Genomic DNA, 26,493 nt, shown 5'->3' on the forward strand with positions numbered 1-26,493 from the left:
ATGGGTCAAACTTACCATCTCTCTAGATGGCCGGATTGCGCTCCTAAAGATGGTGATCCTCCCCAAACTCCTCAATTTCTTCGGCATCATTTCCCTTTGGACTGGTAGGGCATTCTTCACAAGACTCCAGTCACTGGTCACTTCATTCATATGGAACGGGGGAGCGGCCAGGATGAAATGGGAAAAGCTGGTTGAACCATACAATACCATAGCCATGCCAGACTTTGAACTCTATTATTTAGCGGCACAGGCCCAATTTGCCAAACACTAGTATGACCCACAGGATCCTGCCAAACTTTATGCTCTAATGCAGACACACTCTCCATCCCATAATACTATTAAGACGACCTGGGAATCAGCTCTGGGTACCACAAGTGAAGATAAATGGTCCAAATATTGCCAATTGTCCACGTCTGTATCTCTAAATGCTGATCTTCGTTTGATCCAATTCAAGATCCTGAATCAACTGCACTACACCCCGGCCAAAATGGCCGAGTTCACTGACAACTGGTCCGGGAAGTGCCTGAAATGTGGGGATCCACATGCAAACTCCTTTCATATGTATTGGGCGTGCACTTTGATTGCTGTGTTTTGGAATGCTGTAGCTGAGGTCATTGTGAAAAGGACGCTTATCCCGGCCCCTCTTACTCCGCAGAAATATTTGTTCGGGTACATTGGGGGCTGAAACCGCTAGAAGACAATTTAATGTATCCTGTGTTGTCGCAAAAAGATGTATATTGCAATGTTGGAAAGCTACACATGCACCTCGTATCAATACTTTTCTCAGAGAATTGACATTTGGGAATGAATGCGAGGAACAATATGTTGTAACGTTACCGACAACAAGCCGCCCCAAGGACATATGGGCCCCCCTCAGAAGTTGCCTATGTGAAATGATATCAGAGGATGGTTTTTCCTCGGTTTCATCACCATGATTGTTTAAAATCTATATGTGTTGCACCGCTGATGTTATATTACGTTGTCGCAATTGTTAGTTCTGTATGTAAGCGACATTAAAAGAATTTCCTGGAGAAAAAGGTTTGCATTTGAGGTAATTTGCATACTCACAATGCCTTGCTGTTGTGGCTCATAATTGGAGGTGAACTTCCAGCGATGCCTCCTTTTTATTCACTGAAAAAAACCTTTGTTGAAGCTTGGACACAAGCATAATTTTTTTTTTTTTTTTAAACAAGAAATTCGCAATTTATGGTAAGCAACGCAACCATAACTCCCGCCATTGCCATGTGATATTACTAACACCCAGGACAAGAAAGATGACGTCACATATCTGGGGTGGTTGTTTTTGTTCAATGAAAGCATTAATTTTAAGCCGAGTACTTCAAGTGGTTATACAGCATTGAAACCATAATACACATGCAATAAAAGGTACCGAGGACATAGAGCTTGACTTTGTCCTATAATCTGAAGTTCTTTTCCCTAGGGTTTACCCTGAGGTCATAATGCACATGCATAGAACAAGAAGCAGGTCCCATGGGGTTACTCAAACATATCAGGCAACAACTAGCGGAGACCGAGACTCAAAATAAACTATTACAAACCAAGGCATTGGAGGCGGACATAACCAAACACGCTGAGATAAGGAAGCAAATCCAAGAATTCAATGTGCTAGCTCAGAGAGAGGTGAAGTTTTCCGGGGTAAGAGGGTGGCGCAATGATATGGGGGGGGGGCGACAGGGCACCAGTGAAGGCGGTCAAATTAGAAACAAAGAAGGGCCGAGTCTCATCAGTCAAAGACATGCAGGGGGGGATGAAATTCAGGGATACAGACATAGTCAGAGAATTCTGCGCCTTTTACAGTCCATTATACTCCTCACACATTCATATAACGCAGCAGGAGGTAGGGGAATACCTGGATCAAGTGGTTCTATACCGGTGTACGGAGGAGGCGAGGGGATGGCTTGGTCGCCCCCTGTCCCTGGAAGAGGTTCTTTCAGCAATTACGTAGTTACCATCCGGAAAAGCCCCGGGTCCAGATTGCTACACAGTCGAATTTTGATGCGAGAGGCAGTGGTAGTGGTACTTTAAAGCCAGATAAATCACCAGACAACTGTTCTTCTTAACAGCCAATATCCCTTATAAAATATGGACAAAGTTATGGCAAAAATCCTGGCGACCATCTGGCCCCATTGATGCCCAGGTGCATCAAGGCGGACCAATCTGGGTTTATCCCTGGAAGATCCACCTCCTATGGGCTTCACAGAATGCTCGGGTTAATGTCAGCTGTCCAGCAGGATGAACCTGTGGTGGCGGCACTACTAGACGCTGCAAAGGCGTTTGACTCTGTGGAATGGCCATTCCTGTTCAAGGTACTCCGCAGAATGAGTCTGGGGAGGAATTTCTCACCATAGTCCAACGACTCTTCACTTCACCTAGCGCTAAAGTCCAGGTGAATGGTCTACTGACACCGAATATACCCTTGGGGAGAGGCACACGATAGGGGTGTCCGCACTCAACGCTACTATTCTCAATGGCAATCAAAGCACTGGCAGAGGAGATCAAGGACCGACATATCGACAAAGGGATGCAATTATAGAAACACAGGGTGGTTATTTCTCGGTACACGGACGATATGGCGCTTTACATCAAGGACCCAGTCCATAATCTGGACCAAGTTATGACAGACATGGTGATTTTCGGGGACTACTCTTGGCTAAAGATCAATGCCACAAATTCAGTACTGTTCCCACTCACAGCGGGCACCAGACGGTTTGCTGATGAGTTGGGATTCCAATGGCACGACACTCACACCAGATACCTGGGTGCATATGTAGCTAGATCTACGGAAGAAATATATAAAAAAGAATTACCACAGGGCGCTAGATCAAACTGAAGCGTTAGTGAACAGATGGCTGGAACTGCCGCTTAATCTATACAGGAGGATAAAATGGTGCTACTCCCGCGTTTTCAGTATGTATTCCTCAATGTACCGATCTTACCCCCCCAAGGACTATTTCCGGGAAATACGGTCTGAAATACTGCAGTTTATATGGGCCGGGAAGCAGGCAAGTGTGGCTTGGGAGAAACTGGTAGTCCCCATGGAAAAAAGGGGGCCTAGCACTTCCTGATTATGATGTATACTACGAGGCAGCAAAGGCAGGGTTTCTATTGTACTGGTTTGGGGGTCAAATAGATAGAAGGCATGTTGAGGTGGAGAGGGCACTGGCGGCACCATTCCTACAAAGGGCGACTATATTGACATCAACACAGCCCGAGAGTACCAAACATGATAGAATTGACTTGCAAATCGTGGGCCCGCATCAAACGCAAGGCAAAGGGTGAAGCCATTTACTCCCCGAATCTCCCAGTCATATACATAACTGGAGTGCTGCTGCCTTGCAGAAAAGGATATGTCGGCCTCATAAGGCAGCTGAATATATACAGCTTTGGGGACCTATTTCCAGGCGGGCAATTCTTGACACTGGAGGAGATAAACGTAGGGGGGGGGGGGGGACTCACACCACTAGATGTGTTCCTGTATTTTCGGTTAAGGGACTCCTTGAAACAGATTTTTCACAATTTCCCCACTGAACCCTTAACGGTCCCTATACTGGCCCACATGATAACAAAAACAGCAAAGTGGTATCCGCACTGTATAAGAGGAGTATGGATACCAGAAACATGAGGGAAGACACGTCTCTAGCAAAATACGAACAATCGCTACAGAGTGCAATAACAGAAGAAACATGGGGCTATTGTTGTGGGGATACGAGGAGGGTGGCTACTGATCCAGCTGATCCACTTTAAGTACCTACATCAGTGTTACTATACTCTGGCAATGCTACACAAGTTCTTCCTGGAGACTTACTGCCCACGATGCTACATGTCTCCTGCGGACTTCTTACATATGGAATGGGTGTGCCCAAGGGTTAGGCGGTTCTGGGCTCAGGTCTTCGAGACACTGGGTGAAATAGTGAGGGAGGATGTGTAGCAGACACCACTGATCGCACTGTTGGGGTACACCTGATATATCCCCAAAATCAACAGATAGCTGGCCGGGCTGGCTAAGCGGCAGGTGGCACTAGTATGGGGTAGCACTCAAGTTCCCAAGGTGGAGCAATGGCGGGCAGATATCCTACACTGTAACAAAATGGAGACAGAATATGGACGATTAGCGCACCCACAATCAAGACTCAAAGACATCTGGGGACCACACACAATACCTCATCACATGAGCTCGCCAGAACGGAGAGAGCAACTGAGGCAGCTTTATGCCTTCTTTCTCTATCAGATCACCATGATGGCCCAGTTCATCGAGACACTAACGGACAAACAGCACGCACCCTGCAGAAGGGGGATAAGCGAAGTGAGAAGAAGAATGCACTGCATGACTGTACTGCAAGTGTTGTTGGGAGGTGGGGGGGTTGTTTTTGGAACCGTCGCTGTAACACAGATGGTATGTTTTTACTGAAAAATGATAAGAAGAGTTTAGAAAAAAAATAAAAAGAAGGTCCCATGCAGATTGTACAATAAGTCAAAGCATTGCACATTCTTGAGAAATGTACTACCTAAACATACCATTTTAAGAATACTTTAGTTCTATGATCCATACTGTATTCATTGTTTCTCTTTATGTCTTATTTGATTTCTGTATGCACACAAAAACTTCACTACAAAATTTTGCAATAAGCACCTTTTATTTGACATGACGTAGTTAATTACAAGGCTACTGATCACCTTTGATTTGTTGTAAATGAAACTCTACGCCGTACCCCTTACACCGACATTCAATTTGCATTGTTATGCAGTGGTAATATATGTGATGTCATCGATTATGTGATTTGTGACATCATCTTTGATGTCCTGGGTGTTAGCGTTAGCAGTGCATGGTGGTGGCGTGAGTTATGGTTGCATGGCTTACCATAACTGGCACCTTTCTTGATTTTACTTGTAACCATAACATCCCTTTCACCACATTTTCTCATTGAATTGCCTCTTAACCATAATGTCCCTTTAACAATGGTTTTTCAGTTAATTTCATAGGTTTTTATGAGTGGAAATGTTTCATGATGTTACATCAATGTACATAAGTTATTAATAATTCCTCTTAACATATGAAAGAACTACAAACCTCCTTTACCAACATATTTTTGCAGCGCATACTTGTGTGTCGTTCTCAGCAGCGCATGCAAATCATGGTTAAATTGCCTAGGGCTTGAGGCTCGACCATGACCCCAGCCCCACCAAACCACCCTTGATATCCACTGCACCTACCGTGCATCCTAGTACAGTGCCCACTATACCCTCATAATTTGACCAATGGCCAGTGCTCATGGCTTGCAGTCATGCCCAGTCTCCACAATCCATGGGGCATAGGCTTCGGCCATTCCGCATTCCCCAATAAGCAAATCAGAGTAGACATTCGCCCTTGGCGAGGGCCAGGCCCACTGCCCATGCAGCAAAATTATATCACTATTTTTGTACTTAACACAGGACATATTTGCCAAAGCATGCCTTCATGTCCTTGCTGATGCCGCTCGTGCAAGTTTGCTGCAATACCGTCCAGCACTTCGGGCTGTAGCCACAAGCTTATTTTATTTCCCATTCAAATCTCTCCAGATTTTGAAAAACTTTACCACATAGGCATTCCCTGGTGCCATGTCCATTTTATCCCCATTGCCAGTCCGTAATGGTCATGACAGGTTATACCTCAGGCACCAAAAGGTATATCACAATTTTTTGTACCTACATTATGACACTTTTCATAAAACAAAAACAGACACACTTGCGTTACCATGCTTTTGGGTACTTGCCAATGCTCCTTGCACACGTTTGCTGCAAATCCACCCACGTTATATTTTGGGGAAAAATGTCAAAGGGTACGTACTGAAAATAGTCATATAACTTAGCCCCCACTTGACAAAATCAATTCAACCTTTGCACAAACATTCAAGTATGGTTCTGTAATCGGTCTGCAGACGTTGGTGTAGATTTGTCAAACGGCACCAAATTTATAAGCCTTTCAAATATTTTGGGACACCCCCCTCTAATTTTGCCTCTCTTGGCGATACAGCACCAAACTTTGCAGAACCATTCAGGGTTGGTTCTAGAATTATACTGTAATATTTCATGCAGTTTCATTGAGTGGTGCCAAAGTTATAAGCCATCCAAAAACAGTTCTTCATTATAGGGTCAGTGAAAAACTACGTATGGATGTCACTGAACACCCGAGATGTTTGTGGCCTTCGGAGAATAAATCACACCTGATTTTTGGCTTTTTTTTTTTTTTAGGACTATACCCCATCCCATCCTCATCACCTCTCACCTTCCCAGTTTTTGACAAGTGTAATATTGTGTTTTTTTAATAGGTTTTTACCGCGATGTTGGCGGATTAAGGGTGCAGTCCGTGAATCCAACAAGGCAACCGTTTCAAAAGTTTTGAAGCACCTCACGTTTTTAATTGACCAATCAGCAAGTGCATACGATGTCTGCAAACGTCACGTGGCTCTCTGAGATCAGGAAGTGGGTCCGCAGACCCGACCCAGATAGCACTAATTTTTTCCCACCTACTTTTTGGCATTTAAAAGAAAAACTACTGGATGGAGTTACACCAAATTTGCAAAGGCACACTTGGGACCAAGCCGCAAGTTTGGTGCAAATCCGTCCAGCGGTTTGGCGTGTAGGCATGAGCACATTTTTATTTCCATTATGTATATGCCGATTTCAAACGTTTTGGGAGCCCCCCTATAACTTTGCCCCCACCGCCTCCCCCTCGACAATACTGCACCAAACTTTGCATAATCCTTCGGAGGTGGCCCATATACTTATTTTGCAAAGTCTTGTGAGGATTCGTCAAATGGCACCAAAGTTATAAGCCACCCAAAAAGTGAGTGCTCTCCTAGGAATTGATCAGCTTAACCATAACTAGACGGCTACATACATTATACACACGAATTATATATATAGCAATTTTTTTTCCCCCCATTTACATTTTGATTTTTACACAGCTGTGTGTATTCTCAAACAGGAAGAGGGATCCTGTGTTTGCACTTAATTTTGATCAATGTTTTATAAATAAAAAAAGGCATTTGTGACATCTCACATGTAGTTGGCAGCTTAAAACTGAGCATTTAACCCACAAACAATATTGCGATATATATATCGTATATTCCCATTCAGCCCAAAATTATCGAGATGACTTTTGGTCCATATCGTCCAGCCCTAATCCATGATATCACAAACCATTATATCCCCCTCTTTTTATCCCTCCCTCCCTATATTTTTGGCATCTAATTCTCACTTTCCCATAATGTATCTTCCCTCGTTTTCTTTCTTCTAGCAGACTATGGTCTTGATAGCCATGGAGGGGGAATAATACGCCATTCCAAAGACAAGCCTACCTGCTCGGAAAGTACTACGGTGGTGAGTTGGCAGAGCATAAAAGTATATACACAACATAACATATTAGAGGAGAATGCCAGCAAAACTTCAAAGCTACTGAATGTATTTGGAGTGTTTCGAATTAATGGCCTAGTAATGAATAATGAAATAAAACGTTCAGGAAGCTTAGAAGGTCTTCCTACAACATTGCCGAGATAAAGCTGGCTCATAGCCCCATTATATAAGCAGCTATTTTAGGATGAAAGATACGAGGCACACATATTCATCAACACGTGTTTCTGTCACGATCTATGAAAGACTACACACAAACCTACCACTGGTCATTTTACGTAGCTGTGGAATGGAACTGTACAGCTAATTGCCCAAAAGGCACTCATAAAATACAAAACTACTGTTCAACCATCAACACAAACGTATCAGTCATATTTCAGTTAAAAGTAACATTTAGACGTTTTGTAAGAGTCCTCGTTGTGGATGAAATTACTGACAGGGCATTGAAGTTATTTACCCAGGTTTTCACAATGTGGGGCACTTCTGGTTACAACCAGTCGCTGGTTAGACAGCCCACAAGTTAGCCAGCTCAGGCATGTGAACGGTGACCGGCTTGGAATGCCATTGATAAGAGTTTTACTATGAACGATGTATGGTTATTTAACCGACCCCAGATGAGGAGGACAAGATGCATGAATGGGATTTACATAGCACAAACCTAAATGGCCATTACAGTTGAAGTGCTCCGGCTCCAAATGCTGCAGTGTTGCCACAAAACCACATCCTTCCTCTGTCGGCAAGTCATATTAATGTAATAAAGCCCTTTCTGCTGAAGTTAATGTTCTACACAAACTCCCACATTTAGTGGCTAAGGAAATCGAAAGAGAAGAAGATAAGTGATTTGCCTAAGAACACAATTTCTGTAATTTGGGGAAGTTGGGATTTGAACTCCGATCTTCTGGTTCTGAAATTGTAACTTACCAAATGGACATTACTTTTTGCCTTTATGTTATTTTCCCATCCTCTATTATCTCCCCTCCTCAACACTTATTTCCACTTCTGCTTGTGGTCAGTGGGGAGGTTTGTATGGACGGTGGGCATGTGCATTTCGGAGTATAAATGGATGACAGTGCTGTGCCTCAACAGATTGGGGGCTCGAGGGTGTTTGGGATTGTGCCTCCATAGGGTGGATTTGAAATGGAAGTGAGTGGCGGAATTGGAGGGTCTGCCTGTGATTGTCTGGCTAGGAAGTAGTGCTAGGCTAGTGTGGCGACTGGAGGTGGACGCAGGACAAGAAACTGTATCTGAGGAAGTGACTGAGCCTTTGGAGTGGGCAGGGCAAGAAGATGTACACATGGAGCGGTTTATAAGAGGCAAGGATGTGCTTTTAGAGACTGAAGAGGATGGAGCTATACCTGTTGTGGGTCAATTGGAGAGTTGTAATGTAGAGATTTGCATGTGGGGCAGTTGGAGGATGGTATACCTTTGAGGGGCAACTGATAATTATAGAAAATACCCCACCTGATTATCAGTACTGTTAACCCATTTTATGGTCAATATATCTACCTCATAAGGTCAAATTTGCTAATCCCTCACCTGGTCAAAACTGCACATTATGCTTTATAACCCATATTCCAAATTCTGTCCACTGGTAATTTTTGTTAACTCAGACTGAAGTTACTATTGCTCCGTCAGGTGCAGCAAAATGGGTATTTTTGGAAAATTAACTTACAAATGAGCTGTAATGCATGGAATTGGGTCCAAATACAAAACTAATCATGTAGGAGAAATCCCCTTAAACTGCTTCAAAAATGGTTCCACTTGCTTGCTGGTGACCCCACACTGTTTCTCACAGTGGGCCATATGTCAGTGATCAAATGGTTTGTGGGAAATTCCTTGATCGGAGGAGATTTTGCATGGCAGTTAAGATAGAACCCAACAAAGATCTGATTCTCACCATAAACTCTACAAAGCAGGAGTTCATCCAAACATGAATTTCCATGGATTCACACCTCAACTAGGAGCACATGCAAAGAATCTCTCCTCGTCAAAGGACTGCTCATTAAAGACATCCAAAAATGCACAAACAGCATAGCAAGTTAACCCTGCTAGCCAAGATCAGATCTTCCCTTCTCGCATCATTTTTCAGAACGTCCAAGCTCTGGTCCTTCTAGGCAGGGGCTACACTCTTCTCACAGCCATACATGCTTTCACTTAAGTTTATATGAAAGACATGAAACAAACAGCAGCATGCCTAATCACTGACAATAAGATGACCAACACCCTGATCCATCATGTATTACACCAAATTGCTTTGCAGGTCTGCAACTTCGTCAAAGTAACTAGCATCACCTTGCAATCTCTATATACCAGCACTTCATCTTACATGTCCGTAAAACCTAATATTTAAGGAGGCCAACATATATCACACAAATTGAAGGCATGGTAAGGTTGGAAACCAAGAGCTACAAAATGGATTTTAAAGCATTTGCACGCTATGCACCCGAACAGAGAATATGTGTCAGCATCATATAGAAAACCATGATCATACTCTTCAGTGAGGGCGGGGGGGAGGGAATCTGAATATCTCTTTAAAAGCCACCTCATTCAAGACTAAAATATTCTCTTACATCCCTTTTCACCAACTTGCTCCTTGATCCCAAGCTAGAGTTTGCATTGTGAATATCCCCATAACAATATTACAATATGTGACTACCCAATGTGATAATACATAGTTGTACTTGCCCTAGAAATAAGGATAATTTACATTTTACTTTTATCATAATTATACTTTACTTCCACACAGGTTTAAAGTAGACAACAGCAAGCACATACTTGGTGAAATATTTCCAGGGTTGTATGTAGCAGGACACTGTAGAAGCAGCATGGCTTGACCAATACTGACATATGACTGCACAAAACGTTTTATAAAAAGAAAGCTGACAGATTATGGTGCAAGAACTGGGTGATAAAAGCTTGCTAGTTTCTAATTTAGCGTTGCCTTTGGTAGAACGGCTGTGAACGCCTTAAGCACTTGCATTGGTTTTCGTAAAAGGAAGCATTTAGTTGGTGAATTTTAGATTGCTTGACAAATCCGTCCAGGTTCCCCGAGTGCAAACAGGAAGGGGATGGGGTGTCCCCAAAAAGTACTTTAGTACTGCCTTTTGTCCGTTTGTTCTTTTGATGAGTGGACAAGATAGCTTGGCCAGTCTGGAGGAGACCAGAGTCAACAACTCAAATCTCTCTTTGGTTCAGTGACAGATAATAAAGTTCCTGCAGAATTGGTTAGAAGTGATCTTACCTAGAGAGAGGCAAGCCAATAAAGAAACTAGAGTCTTGCAGCACTTTCAGAAACTGTAATGATGAAGCTCAACCAACTGAGCCTTTCAAACATCCGAAGTTGTTAAAGGAATACCAATTTCGGTTGGGAAATATTTGTATATAAAAACGTTCTGATGTAAATTACTTGGATAATTGCTATTATTCCCAGCCATTCCTTTGGCTGGGATCTATTCTCTGCCTACTTGCATTACAAACATGTAACCGAATCTCCTTGTGGAGTTAAAGTCTGAGGATTTTCAACAAAAATGAAACAAAGAACATCCAGCCTTCAAGTAAATGCCAGTTAGGCGGGACGATCTAAACATCGTGGGGCTTCCTGTCAAATTTAGTGGAACATACCAAAAACAAGTGAGACTAACTAACCTGACAAACATGAAGAAAAGTTACCTGGAGTGTGAGATTAGCCCAAACAGCTCTTTAGGCTAATCTCCGTTGGCAATAAAGATGCATTTGGCTGCACCTGCTGAAATGCTCAGTTGTGTTAGAAACGTGTTCCCCGTTATTTCTATCTGATGTCACAGGTGATCTCTGAAATGTTCTCACTAACGGAGCACCCAAGTTAACAATCATGAATGAAACAATGAAAAACTGCAGCAGTTAAATAAGAATCACCAAAGAAATATAATTACCACTTGAAACGTATTGCATTTGAATACATAAAGGCTAGGGTCTAAAATGCAGACACTGACTATTTGCGCAGTGGCAATTCAGACCACGTTTTTCTCATTTTGGTTGCTTTGGAAGAGAATTGTTCTCGGAGCAGCGCAGCTTGCACAAAGAGAAATGCCAACATTGCAATTATTTACAGATTTTACAAAGGATTAGCTGTACGCCAGCTATCATACAAGTTCAACATTTACCACCAGCAAACGAGTTCAAACAATGTGATACACAATAGAGATAGAGACGGGAATTAAAAAATAAACGAGAAGTGGATATTTATAGTATTGCAATCAACTAGATTGCGGGATGGGGCAATAATTTAACAGTGCACATGCATACCTACAATCGAACAGGAGTTCTTTTATAAATAGGGAACGAATTGATGAATCATCTTTAATATCAAACTGCTATAACCTGATGTCTATAGAAAATTCAAAAAGTACAAGTTTAACTGCCTTGCAATTCCCAGTATCTGGACAATTAACCAGTGGTTGAATCAGAGAGTGAATTAGGATAGGAGATATATAGCCAGCATACACTTATTTCCTGAAGGTAGGAACCCTGGTGTGGTCATCCTGAGACCGTTACAAACAACAAGCATACACAAGCACAGCTGCCCTTTAAAGAGTCTGGAAAATCAAAAAGCATCCGCTTTCAAACATGAAGAGATGCACTGCTATCGGATAACTCGGAGCACTAGAGCTTATACAAGTACTGAAGAGAAAGAAAAAAAAGTGTTGAATAAACTGGAACTCTAATTGGATGTGCACTACATATGCGGATTCCAAGCAGTAATCTTTGTGGAAGAACACACAGAACACATTCACAGGCAAGCTGGAGTTTAAGGCACATTTTGAAAATGTAGAAAAAAGAATATACGGCCCAGGTGGCCCATTAATAGACATTAACAAGAGAAAATGATTGACCAACAAGTAAAGCCTGCAAAAAGCCTATGAATGGCCACTGTGTGACCAGAGCCTAAAGGTTCAGTCCCAAAAAGGTCAAAGTAATGTCTGTGATATTAAAACGCATACAGCTTCATTTAATTGGGATTGGTACAAGTGACAGGGTTTGTTCAACCATGTGTGGAATCCTGCAAACAGTCTAAGCTCCTTGTGGCAACAGCAGGAAGGCCACATCCAAAGGGAGTATGACTATATGAACCCTGCCAGCAACCCTAGAGCTAAATAGCCAGGGAGTCAATAAGAGTTTACCAAGACTCAAGAAAGGCTCAATCACAGGAAAGGTTTGGAGAAAAAGGAAGGGATAGACCGTCTCGAGAGTCAGATGGGAATAAAACAGAGAGGTATAAGTTGGGAAGATAAATGGTGTATGAAAGACCGAGGTCTTCTTTTCTGCGGGAACTTGAGAGTGTATATGGAGAGTGAAAATGTTGTGAACCCAGGATTGGCATCTGGGAAAATCTGAAGCATCTAAGGGACAGGGAGTCACTGCTGCTAGAAGCTTGCACCTTTCAGCTGGTATTGGGAAACTGCATGTCTGCCTACCTATACACGGAAAAGGCCATCACAATTGTCATTCCGGCCATTATTACTGGTGTCAAAACGCCATAATAAGCATACCAACAAAGCAGCAACACTTCAGAGAACTAGTAGTGGTCTTGAATTCTTGACCACTGCCTTAGGCCAGACTGGGCTATGGAATCAAACTCAATAGAGAAAACAGCTCTAAAAATGGTATGATCGACGTGGGGGCATGAGGCTGATGGGAATAAACTCTCGAAAGAAAGATGGACAGTAGAAAGGAGTCGTTTGAAACCTTGCAACTGCAGAATTTCAAGTACAGGAGAGAAAATGCAAGAAAGCAAAAATAATTCACCAGTGGGGATAATCTTTTGGCATATGAAAGACCGGATTGGGAAAATGATATTTTCATATCTGTACAAGCACAACTAACTGACGCCGAGCACACAAAGCTAAAAAGAGAAGGTGGAGAACAGTTCTCAAACGAGTCTCGACATTAATTGTGAACACAACAACTGCTTGAGAATAACTCAGAATTTACCGACCCAGCTCCTACACAAAGAATAATGGATAATTGTGTCACCTAAACAGGGTGGAACATCACAGTGAGTGGGCAGGATAAGAACCTAGCATGACAGTGGAGTCTACAATAAGCATTAAACCCCTTTATACAAAAAATATATATACACATAATTAAAAGATAAGTAAAAATAAGGTTTGGAACTGGACCACCCTGGACACAGATATTGCTATGTTGGTGCCTCTCCATCACCATTCTCAAAAGAACAAAAACTGCAAAGAGAAGCATCCGAAGAAATAAAAGCTCTTTACAAAGACAATCCGGTGAGAACACATCAGGTTTGCTGGACGTTATTAAAGTGCAGGGTGGAAAAGTTAGGAGGTCTTCCTGTAGTCATTGCCAGAAGAACTAAGACAGAGCTCAATATCGTTGACACCATGGAGGCCCAATACTTCCTCCACAAAGCAAAAATACCTTATTAAGAGCAAGAAGATTGAACATTAGTGCAATATCCTGCTTCTAACAAACAAAACCAAAAGGAGGAGTAAAATGTTCAAGTTGCAAGCTCATAGCCAAGTATAAACAGTCACTCACACCCCCCAATTCTCCACATACACACAGCCATTTCTCGACTCACCAAAAGTAAATCGCTAGGCAATGGCTAGTGGCGAATGCACATTCTGCATCCTTCCAAAATAAATAACCCACTCAATCACATGAGATTCAAAGTATGGAAATTAGGCCATCCATAAAATATTAATTTATCTGGCCATGCACAGAGCAGGAAAAACACTGAAAACAACCTTTCAATTCCTTTTTACTAAGGTTTGCAAGTAGGAGACCACTAAAGCAGAGGCAAGAAATGTCCTTACAGAATCAATCGACCTTTTTGAAATCAAGAGTGCTAAAGAAACTCAAAATCAGTAAAGCCCTAGTTGCCAATTGTTTTGAACCAAACATCTACAAGATGTTCAGGGTTGAACTGAGCGCATTGGTAGGCACGAAAGCTCTGTTGTGAAGTGATCAACTTCCCCCTAATTGATGTAACGCGAGCAAATAGACTCCTGTTCCCTTTCATTAATTAGTCACCCGACAGGGCCTGCAACACCACGAATAAAAGGAAAGACAGATATCAATGTGAGTGGGCTAGAGGGGACCCGCTTACGTGGGGGAGGAGGGAGAGAGAGAGAGAGAGAGAAAGAGAGAGAGAAAGAGAGAGAGAAAGAGAGAGAGAAAGAGAAAGAGAGAGAAAGAGAGAGAGAGAGAAAGAGAGAGAGAAAGAGAGAGAGAAAGAGAGAGAGAAAGAGAGAGAGAAAGAGAGAGAGAAAGAGAGAGAGAGAGAGAGAGAAATAAGTCAGGATACGGAAGAGCAGGCCGTTCAGAGGAGGGGTGGTAAACCCATCCATTGCAGATGGCCCTACATTATGCCAGTGAGTGAAAGCAGGCATGAAGTAACCAGTACAGCCTCCAGACACTGGGAAGGAGTGGTGCCAGTGAGAGACTCCATGAGCGAAGTGTGTCCGGGAAAACCAATGCTGAGAAGACATATAGAAGATGAGAAGCCCCAGAAACAAGAAGGATTGTCTGGATGTCAGACATGATTAAGCAACAGAGCTGGTGATCGGGTCCACAAATCAGAGGCACGTCCGAGGCAAGTCTGGAAAGACAATGAGTCAATTTGGAGACCAGTTAGTGAAAGACTGGTCAGATATTAGATGTGGCAAAGGAACAGAGCTAACAAGAGTACTCAACAAGCGAGAACAGCTAAGTCAATGGAATGGATCTAGCGAGTGAGGCTCCAAAAGATTCTTCATGTATGGATCTTCACTACACTGGACCGTTTCCTGATAGGAGTGATTGGATTATAAGAATGCAGAAAACTGGAGGAAAACCTGCATAGGTAGAATACCTTCTTATACCCAATTGGAGAATTTCACTGTCAATTTCAGCAGAGCTAGGGAACTTCTTTCTGAGTTCCTTTCCAGGGCAAATATGTAAACAGGTTGAACAAATTGCACCAAAGCTGCTAATAAAATGGAAAGCTGTGGCTTCAATAAAAGGCATTTTCATGGTCTAAATGCAATGGAGGGAACTATCGTGGCCCAACTCAATCCGCCGACAAGCTTAAGAGTACTAAGGATTATTACACAAAGCTTGGCTAAACATAGAGCTAAAGATTCCATCTCCTTATGAGAGAACTATTCCTTAATATCCAATGTACAAGTAGTGTAATGTAACATCCAGTGCTGCTGACAGCTAGCAGAAAACAGTTGATGGTAAACAAAATCTATATACAGAAGGTCCACTAGACAAGAGGACCCCCAATTTGATATAAAGATAGGGGAGCTTCTCTAGCTGATGGAGGGCCTGGTTTGGCAACGGGATAACAAAAACTAAACCTGTACAAAACAAATGACAAATATTTTGGCGGTTTGGACAGCTATTCCAGTATTACATGAAGCTGGGCATGTGCTCTCCTAGCTAAAAACACATATGCATATAAAGAGACTGAAGGAGTTTTGGGAACCAAACTTAAAAGTTAAACTGGGCGAGCCAGAGAGGGTAAACATTCCGAGTGCTGATAGGTAGATAACATACTGAATTACGCGTACTGCAACAGAATAATATAGGAGGTATTCCCAGCTAAATGTAACAAGTGCCAAAAAGGGTAAAATAGCCCAAAAGCTACAATATACAAATGGTACAGGAATGACCAGATATTTCAAGAATGTGAAGCATTATATAGGCGCCAGTAGACAAAATGCTATGTTGTTAACTAGTAGTTGTCCTATTGTATAGGTGCTAGATCTGCACATGTTATGAACCAAATTACTTAATCTTTTAAGTATTCCGGTCATGGTGCAAGCTTACTGGTCCTAGCTTACTGGTCCTCACCATCCTGCAGCACCTTTTAAGTCCAAGTGCTGAACCTTTGAGGAATCAACGCTCTACCTACTATTTTTTCTGTCAGATGACAACAGGGCAGACCTCTGGGAGAAAAGAGCACAGATTATGGAGTCTGCCCTGAATGCCTTGCCCCAACGGGCAAGTGTCTCCAAAGGCACTAAGCACAGCACACAAGCAAGTTAGAGTGAGGTTGGAGGTGTGGCTCAGCCTGCCAACCAACAAAGAAAAAAGGAAGGTCCTCAAATTTCAAGAATCCCTTTCTCAGAACCAGATGTTCTTGCCTCCCATAACCCTAAGATTAAAGCAGCAATGAGTGGAGTTTCCAGATTACCGCTTTCCCTAGTCTACCAACTTGCAGATGATGGTTTTGTGAAGAGAACGAGGATGAGAGCCAATAATTAACGTAAAATTACTATTTAAAATATGGGTTTATCCGTTTGAACTTGTCACAGATTACCAGGAAGTTTATAAAACCCTGCCAGTTGCAGGGCGAAGGATAGCTATACATTGGACGCAGAAGCTTTCACTAAAGCTGGAGGACTGGTTCAGAGATACGATGTATATCAAAGATCTTGAAACTGACCTCAGTCTTCCAATCCAGCAACGTCACACGAAACACGTTTGGACAGAATTTTGCACCCATGTTCATTGCAAGATGGTAACACCTCGGATGAGGGTGTATTGCATATAATAGTTAACTAACACAATTTTATATATTCTACATGTTGGATGATAGGGGCAGCTGGGATTAAATGGATTAAAGTTCACTTGTGTTTAAGATGAGAGCCGCTATTGAGAATTTACATTTTGGCAATTCTGCTGTATGATGGAGGAGGAGGAGCAAAAGAAAGAAGGTAGTGGGAGTACCGATTACAGACCGTCAAGATTGAACATTGGAAATACCTTCCTACTGGAGCTCTTCGCTCCTCCACCTCCAACTCCCTCAGGGTCAGTCGCATCTCCAAGCAACGAGTTGGTTGTAATCTCTTCAGCTGGAGCCTCCCTCTGGACCAGCCTCCCTGCCGCTCTGAAACTCGAGGAGAACCATCTTCGGTTCTGGAAGCACCTAAAGACCTTCATCTTTGCTTCTGCCTTCTCTCTTCCCTGATGATCTGTCTGTTACTGCACTGGGCACCTGGCAACCCTCTGAATTCGGGCCCAGGTCCCTGCCTACCCAGCTGCATACACGTACTGCCTCCTGGCAACCCCTGCACTTGGGTCTGTATCTGTAACCCTACAGTCCGCCTACCTGTACCTACTAGATAACCACTCTCTGCACTTAACTCTTGCACTTGCCACCTGTTGGCCGCACTACTTGTTGTGATCCCTTGTTCAGCACTTTCCACTTCTCCCCTGCCCCCTGCACTTGCGCGATCTCAATGTCACTGGGCCTAGCAAGATCGTTGGCTTGTCCTCCCTTGTACCTCGTCGTGCACTGAAACACTTGTGTTTGGGCGACCTATAAATAAAATATATCATGACACATGTGACCTTAAATTAAATGTATGGCCTCCTTTGTGGACGTTCAAAAATCTCATTCATAAACTAGAAATCCTTCTTCTGGATAATATACGTCTGTTTATTTTTATCATATACCACTTTTTTTTTTAAACTAAAAACAGGATTCAAACAGCATATCAACCATTAGTGATCACGTTTTGCAGCAACAGAAATTAAACGTTCAAACGTTATGTGATACTTAATGTCTCTCTCCCTTCCCGCCAAATGCTACATAATATGGAACAAGATACACAAGTGGGTTTGCTCTGACAACTGGATTTGGGGGGGGGTACTCTTTTTTTTTTTTTTTTTATATAGTACCCATTAGGTTATTTAGTCATGACACACGTGTTCAATCATGTGTAATAAAAGTGAAATCTAAACACAAATAGACTTACAGATTGACATCTTCATATAAAGTAAAGGTGCATTTATTCATTTTGCATTTCGACATAAATATTTGGTTTTTTATCTTTGCATTTAAATTTTTAAATTCAAAGAAGTTTTTTTGACAAACATAACTCAATTGTGATGCCTAGGAGTTAGAGTCGTGACCACCACCTATTGGTGACAAGTGACAAACAAGTTTAACTTAAGTAAACATATTCCAACCAATGTTCAAAACAGTGTAAAGAGCTATTGGTTTTCTGTAGCCAGGCTTGGGGTGACCTAACACGTGGTCAAATGCAAAATGAATAAATGCACCTTTACTTTATATGAAGATGTCAATCTGTAAGTCTATTTGTGTTTAGATTTCACTTTTATTACACATGATTGAACACGTGTGTCATGACTAAATAACCTAATGGGTACTATATAAAAAAATAAAAAAAGAGTACCCCCCCCCAAATCCAGTTGTCAGAGCAAACCCACTTGTGTATCTTGTTCTCTACAGCCCTCTGCTCTGACACTCCAAGGGCTTTCCCTCTAGTTACAAAAAACATAATATGGAATGCATAGATGCCTCTCCAACAATCATGGATCTTAATAAACCGACCCTCCAAGACAGCAAACATACTTATTAGCACACCACACAAATACATAGTTTATTGAACAACATAAGGTATGCCCAACCACTGTGACCGAAATGTATGTACGGTTCCCCAGAGCTCCAGCAATATTTTCCCCCGAGGTTGACCACTGTTCACTTCGAGGTACTTCTGCCCGAAGCACAAGCACCGTTACCTCCCAGTTGCTGGTGACCTCAGAACCTGAAGGATGGAATCCCAAGAACGGGTGTTCTCAAAATATGCATCCTCCCCACCAATATACGTGCACTCATTCTGGTACTTTCAAGTTTCCCACCCAGGAGCCTGCCTGCGGGGCATACAGTCTTTTCATGTCGGCGATATTGGGTTCTACAGGCGGGCTTCCCATCCAACATCTGAGCCGAAGGAAAGTGCTTAGTTCCCAAGATCAGTGCAATTTCCATCAAAGCTCCTGAGCCACCGGATCTGCCCTCTCACAACTCAGGCTACTAAGCCCCTTTTATCTGTGCAGTTAGTTCTCTACATGTTCCTGTGTCCCTCGAGGCTTCTGCACAAATCACCATCAGTTTCCTACACAACTACCCTATTCCCCCGTCCTGCATTGGTATGGTTCTCTGTAACGTGCCTACGTACGTTCCCAGGACCAGCACAATTTACTGGCCCGTTACCTTTTAGAATTTGCGCAGTTGCAAAGTAGGCTCCCGGGCTACATCACTTGCACAATCTGTAGAGTATGTTACCTTTCAGACACTTATAATCGTAGAATTCACTTTCAGTTTCAGTGGTGCTTGAAATTCCATAATCTTCTAGTCACAGTTCCCTTGGGCCGTGAACAATCTCAGAATGGACGTATGGGTCCCCTTCCTGTCTACAGCACCATGCATTCAGTAGTTGGCATATCCAGCAATCTGTGATGCGCACAGCCACAGATCCAGCCCATGCACGAAGTTCTGTGCACACCAACGTGCACAGTTCCGCTGCAGCGTACAACCATGTTGACCTGCAGAGTGTCATGCTTCTGCACCCTGAGACCCGCACACTTACCTTCCAGGCAGTGGTACCCGCACCGAATTCACTTTCAGTTTCACGGTGCTTGAAATTCCATAATATTCTGGACACAGTTTCCTTCGGCCGTGAATAGCCCCAGAATGGATTTATGGCCCCCCTTCCTCTCTACAGCACCATGCATTCAGTAGTTGGCGTATCCAACAATCTGTGATGCGCACAGATCCAGCCCATGAAAGATGGTCTGTGCACCACCAATGTGCACAGTTCCGCTGCAACGTACAACCCTATTGCCCTGCAGACTGTCATCCCGCACAGCACACTTACCTTCCAGGCAGTGGCACCTGCACCCCAAGGTGTACAGGTAGACCCTCCATGTTCAGCCGCAGGCTTTAAGACCATAGCCTAATGCCCAAAGACAACCCGCACCCCTTGCCACTCCCTTAATATTCGTAGTACTCACTCAGGCAGGTAGGTGGAAGAAAATGAACTCCAGCGGTGAACTGTGTACCCCAGGACTCTGTTCTCTGACACCGCCGCCATCTTACCAGCAGCAGCAGCACCCCAGCCAAGCCATGGAGACAGAGAAAGGACTATGGACGGTTGCACCGCGCAGCTCGACGGACCCAACATTCTCTCCGTGAGCTGCCATGTTGAAAGAGAAACCGACTTTGCGATTTGTGGTTGATTGTCAAGTTCTGTTAATTAAACAAATACAAAATAAATAAACTAGATTTTGTGTTCTCCTTTGAAATATACAAACAAAACATAGGTTTGTTATTTCCAGTAAAAATACAAACATTTTGATAAGGATTACAAGTTATTAAATCAAATGTTGATGAAACACTAAATTATGGAGCCTATCACGCTTTTCCTAGTTCATTCACTCTATGCCCAGTTCGTTTATTTTAGTTGGCGAAAGGTTTAAAATAAAATAAAAAAAAGTCTCACGGGCGATTTGTTATTGTTCTCTGTCTTCTGTTTCCATGAACACGCAGGTTCTGTATATTTCACAGAGTGAACGAGTATATTTGCCGACAGGTATCAGCCATATGGCCCCCATCAGAGGTGACAGGCACTGGAAACTAGTTGTGAAGTGGACATGGCCAAGTTATAAACGATGAGAAAGCTTCTAAGGATACAAATCCTAGGCAGACAGTGCTATATAGGCAGCAGTGTCACGGGGACGGAGGCCGAAGACGGCATGACCAGTGCTGCACCACAGGGACACAAAGAGAATCCATTATTATGTTATTGTGATATTGTACAGAGCGCCGCTTCAGTTTTCATGGTCTCCAGGCGCTCTGACGGATCTGAAAAGGACGGCTAGGAAGGCTTGATTAGTCTGCACAATGGCTATTTTGTCACTTAGGCAGCGAAATTTCAATTCAGCCAGCTTAACTCTAATCATTATTCACTTGACAGGATAGTGTCATTTTTTAAATAATTATGCTTTTGGAAAAATCGCAAGTAAAAAAGCCTCTGATTTCACGCAGGCGATCCACGGTGAGAACATTATTACTGATGTGATGTCAGGTGACAACTAGTTGGTTGCATGACGCGTGTATATTGAAAGATAATAAAGAGTGCCAAAAGCCCTGGAAATTCAAGGCTCTGCGGATATCGTCTGGAGCTCCAATCTTCACAAAGATAGCTGACCTTCACAGAGAACTGGACATAGAGATGTTGGACGAACATCTAGCAAAGCTGAGTAAGAACTTCTGCCAACCACTGGATCAGAACCCGAACCCTCTGATCAGAAGACTCACTGTCACCACTGCAAACCCCTTAGATCGCTACCCGCGGCCCATCACGGCAAAGACCATGTGGAACCAGGCCACTTTGACAAGTCCACACAGACCAAGAAGAATCCTAACCCACGACTACATATTCAACCTGAGAAGATGGAGTAAAGAGGCTCAAGCCTCGGTATCCTAAAATCACAGCTAGTGGATAAAATCTATCAGAAAGAAGAAGACAGAAAACGGAAAATCACAAAGTGACTTCCAGAAAGCAAACTGTGCCTCATCATTCTGCACTTGGCAGGCTTAGTGGAGCCCCGCTATGCAACCATCACACAGGCAACGACGTGAACACACGCCTGCCATCACTCGACCACAGTGAGCGACACTGTGTGAGCCCGCAACATCGCTGTTGACCCCACAAGCTAGGAGGGGGCAGCGATGATCACAGCCCCATTCCAGCACGGACACTGGGCTCAGGACGAGGGCGCTGATCATCGGCTCGAGAGAGTAATGTGGCGACCCTTTCACGTGGAAGCGTGAAACGGCACACATATAGACAAACGTCTGCTGGCTCATAAGCAGCAGAAAACACGTGGTGTCATGATACCTACCCCCGGAGCACCAGGCCAGGCCCAGCACCCCTGGGAGCAGGCATCATGCCCCCAGGTAAAAGCCCAGCGGCCCCTTATAGGGGCTCTAGTCTCTGTCCTGGCGCCGTTGGCGCCAGGCTCATGTTGGACATCAGTCCTGGCGCCATAGGCGCCATGCTCATAAAGGAAGGTGTTTTGTGCACTTACCTGATGCAGACCATGCTGCAAGATTCAGGCCTCCCTGAGACCTGAAAGGGACTATTTTTTCATTGGGACTATTTTCCCACTCGGGCGTGGCCAGGGAAGGATACTTACCTGGAACTACTTTGGGGGCTATTTAAGCCACGCCCAGACAGTAGCTCACGCTTCGCGTTGTTCTGCATCCAAGCAGCTGAACGCTCACCATGTCTGCTCCTGCATCTGGTCTCCAGCCACGCCCGCCTCGATCCTGGAACACCTGTAAGGAAAGAAGAGAAGAGAAAGGTGAAAACCAAGAATTTTATCAAACTTCTTACCTGCATCCGGAACCTTCACGCCAGCGTTCCTGAGAAAAGACTTTCATTTAAAAGCACAGCGTTGCTCGCTGCAGCAACGCGCTTCACTCACCTGTCCTCGGGAGTTCTTCTGGCTCCACCGCGACTGTCTGCTCCGGTCGCCACATCTCTGCGCCTAGGGGTGAGAAGAAGAGACAAAAGGTGAGCAGAAGGAACATATGAGGAAAGCCTAATTTTCCGCCATAACACTTACCGGTCTTCTGTTGGTGGACCATTCCTCATTTCGGGTCGGCGCCGCTTCGTTGGCAGGTACCGCACCCCGGCCCCTATGGGGAAAGGACAAAAGACATTACGGGAGGAATAAAAAGACATTAAGAGGGGTCGCCCCCATCGCTAACTCACCTGAGTTTACCATTGGCAATTCAATCCCTCAACGCATCGCCTTCATTCTGCACCTGAAATAAAGGACAGATCACAGGTTAGGAAGGCAACAGAAAAGGAGGCTCAACACTTGAACTTTTGTAATCTTCATACTTACGGCGCTCCGCTCGGAAAAGTCAAGTGGATTTTGCCAGCGCCATTCTGAAAACCAGTGAAGTAACTGGACAAACACGCGCCCCTGCACCAGAAGCAGGATGGAGAGTTCATCCTTTCAAACCATAAGGTGAGCTTCAACCGGGGATTTCGGAGGAAGTTAGAGAAGAACGAAAGGGGGAAGGGGGGAGCAAGCACACTATTCTGCAGACTGTTAATCCCCTTTCTCATCTGCAGAAGGATATTCCTACGGGCCAGACAAGCAAGATTTGAGGGCCCTGTTCAGTCGGTGTTCCGAGTTCTGCGGATCACGCTCGAAGAGGCCACAGCAACCCAGACTAGACCAGCGCCTCCATGGGAGTCAGGTGAGCGTTACACGTGGTGGCTGGCCACCACGCAGAACGGCCCCACCTACAGGCAAAACTGGACACAGTGCACGGTGTCTGTGAATGAGGGTGGCATGGTGAGGAGCACTGTGGAGTAGCTGAATGCCCCTGTCCCCACAGGCAGCCATCCTGGTGGAGGAACTGCACAGCATCCTAAAATAAAGGAAATCGTCTGACTGCCAGCCCAAGTAAGTGCCACCAGCAACAAGTCACAGCAGAAGAGGGCCACTTCCCGAGGGGGGCCATGTGAGAAACTCATGGTGGCAACAAGTAAGACAGACACAAGTGATCACAGTTCAAGGGTGTTTAGTTAACTGTTTTGTTTGCAGGGTGGAAAAAAAGCCTAATCTAAACCTAAATCTAAGATGGGAGCAAGCGTCGACCATCAAATGAAAAAGAAGGGAGTCCTTGTGGCGTTGTGTCAAATCAAAAGGGCCTATAGTAAGAAACCCATTTGAGTGCCCCACGAGTGCTCACTGCTGTCCAGCTGGGAGCCTTGGATCAAAGCTATGCTGCGCGCTGACAAATAAATACTCTATTTGAACCATCTACTCTCTAATTGGACATTTGGAGGTCCCGCACCCTTATCATGTGGATTCCTCAAATTCAGCTGGCCGTGCGCACACACGCGTGTGCACCCGTTCGAGTGCCCCACGAGTGCTGACTGCGGTCCTGCTGGGAGCCCTGGATCAAAGCTACGCTGTGCGCTGACAAAGAAATACTCCATTTGAACCATCTACTCTCTAATTGGACATTTGAACTTTTGGAGGCTATATTCTATTCCCATTTAGTATTGTACAGGAACTCTTGTACTTTAACTATGTACTAAAACTCTGTTATTCTCTATTTTCACTTTAGTCCCGCCCCCTTATCTCGTGGATTCCTCAAATTCATATGGCCGCGTGCACCTCTTCGGGTGCCCCACGAGTGCTGACTGCTGACCGCTGGTCCGCAGGGTCGCAGAGCTGAACACTCGCCATAACCTTTAATCACTAAGTGTGAGTTACTAAATGAGTTTTCTTTATATCTTGTTATCTCACTTAGTGCCCTTTTTCTTTCCTACATTTTACTTATTCAATACTTCTCTAGCACCTCCTATGGCTCCTTTGAATCCATCGCCATGCCCTGACATCCATTTAACATCGCTGGTAAGGAGAGAACCCTTTAACTTGGATTTCAGATCCTTTCTCGCTGCAAGGGAATGTATATTATTACCACCAGCTGTGATGATTAATGCCCCGCTATCAGACGATACGCTGCCCCCTGAACCTCAAACCTTCAACACTCAGACTTCTGAAATTATCGCTAATCTCAAAACCCTTGCTTCTATTCAATCCTTGGTACCACGGCTATACCTCTGCTTTATTCACAAGCCCTACAACGCAATGTGAATCAAAATATGGATATTCGCCCTTATGCTAATGCCAAAATGTCAACTCAAATAGACATTACTGTTCCAACAACGAGACTTTCCACTTCTCCCAATATGTTTCCTACTGAAAACACAGCAAGGAACCCGTCAAGGTCAGATTCAGACTCCACTTTAGTTGCATCATTCACAAAGCCTAACCCAAGACCTTCCTTTGGCTTCCCACCAACTACTAGTCCGGCCCTAGATACAGCTCTCACAGCCATTAATGCAAGCATTTTCTCTCTAGTCAAACTTTACGAGATTTTAGATCAAAAGGCATCCTTGCACTCAGCCTCTCTGCATACAGTAATTGCTAAAGTCGATTGGATAGCCTGTAAATGAATGACAGAAGTGCCCGATGCCAATCTTGACTCGGCTGGAAATGTTAAACCTATTGATGCATCCTTTCAACCAACCTCGAGCATGCCAGAAAAAGAGAGGGAGAGCGAATTGATGGACGAACTCTGTGTCCCTGTCTCTATCTGCTCTGTAACAGCGACAAGACTAACCCAATACGATCTGGACGTTCTTCATAACTTTCCCCGTTACCTGAAATAATTGAAATCTCACAAGAAAACATTGCTCTCTATGACGTATTCTGTCCCGAGCAAAGATATATAAAATCTCAGGAAAAAAAACTAAAGCTTTGCCGGTAATTGAACCTGTAAAGAAAACCAAAAACACAGGACTGCAGCTTAAGAAAATCAACTAATTAAAAAATGCATTAATAACCTAACAATTCCATCTAAAAAATCCACTTGGCAGATAATGAAATAACTTCTACTAATCCACAAGAAGAGTTACCCCCTGATGAGCATTCGCCACCTCAACCAGCAGCTCAAGGTAAGGTTGATTCTATTGTCCCTCTTATGAACAAACCCGAAGATGATGTTCTTCATGCATCCTAGGAACAATTTGAATCAGAACCTTCTACTGCGGAATTAATGAAACTCTCTGTCTACTCTACTCACTCTCTGCCTATAGCCGAGATTATTCACCATAGCTTACACAACAATGACCTTATTTCACACAAACCCAGATAAACATTTTGTGTGAATATATATGTTCCATATTCATCTTTTAAGACAATGGAGCACAAACGTATAATCTCCCTTAGGCCTAACAATGTAGACGCTCACCTTGGTCCTTTAGAACCTACGGCACATAGTCATTATAGTGCACCTTCTGTTAAGCCTTGCATAACGGGTCCACCTAGTAAGAATCTTTACCGGCAATCCATCAACATCAAGAGACACCTCTACAGCTAACTGAGATCAATGATATGCGTCACTGTCAACAACCGAATTCTCTTGCCCCTCAATATCGTGAATCTGATATCCAACAAACTGTTTTCAAAGATAAGGTCCCTCAGCATCATCCCATCATATCTAGTCAACCCAATTACATAAATCACACAATTCCAACACAGGCATCACGTGAAATGCTAAACTCTAATACAGCAAACTTCAAAGCAGACTATGCTAACACAAGTCTACTTGACTGTCATGTGCCGCATGCCGTGGCGCCTGTGGTCCCGTGTCCGGCTACACTGCGGCCATTAGTGGTTCCATCA

The 26,493-nt window shown here is 43.8% G+C and overlaps 1 protein-coding gene across 3 annotated transcripts in view; it reads right to left on the minus strand.

The window, feature by feature from the left end:
* Positions 1-20,324, minus strand: part of MKLN1 (muskelin 1) — a 1,341,339-nt gene extending 1,321,015 nt beyond the window's left edge. For all 3 annotated transcript variants that reach the window (XM_069629634.1, XM_069629633.1, XM_069629632.1), the window contains exon 1: positions 20,224-20,324. In XM_069629634.1, the coding sequence (XP_069485735.1) occupies positions 20,224-20,303 (80 nt within the window). In that variant the 5' untranslated portion in view covers positions 20,304-20,324. The remainder of the gene's footprint in view (positions 1-20,223) is intronic.
* Positions 20,325-26,493: the final 6,169 nt, after the last annotated feature.

This window comes from Ambystoma mexicanum, chromosome 12 (assembly GCF_040938575.1).
Source record: "Ambystoma mexicanum isolate Mex_15411 chromosome 12, UKY_AmexF1_1, whole genome shotgun sequence".
NCBI lineage: Eukaryota > Metazoa > Chordata > Amphibia > Caudata > Ambystomatidae > Ambystoma > Ambystoma mexicanum.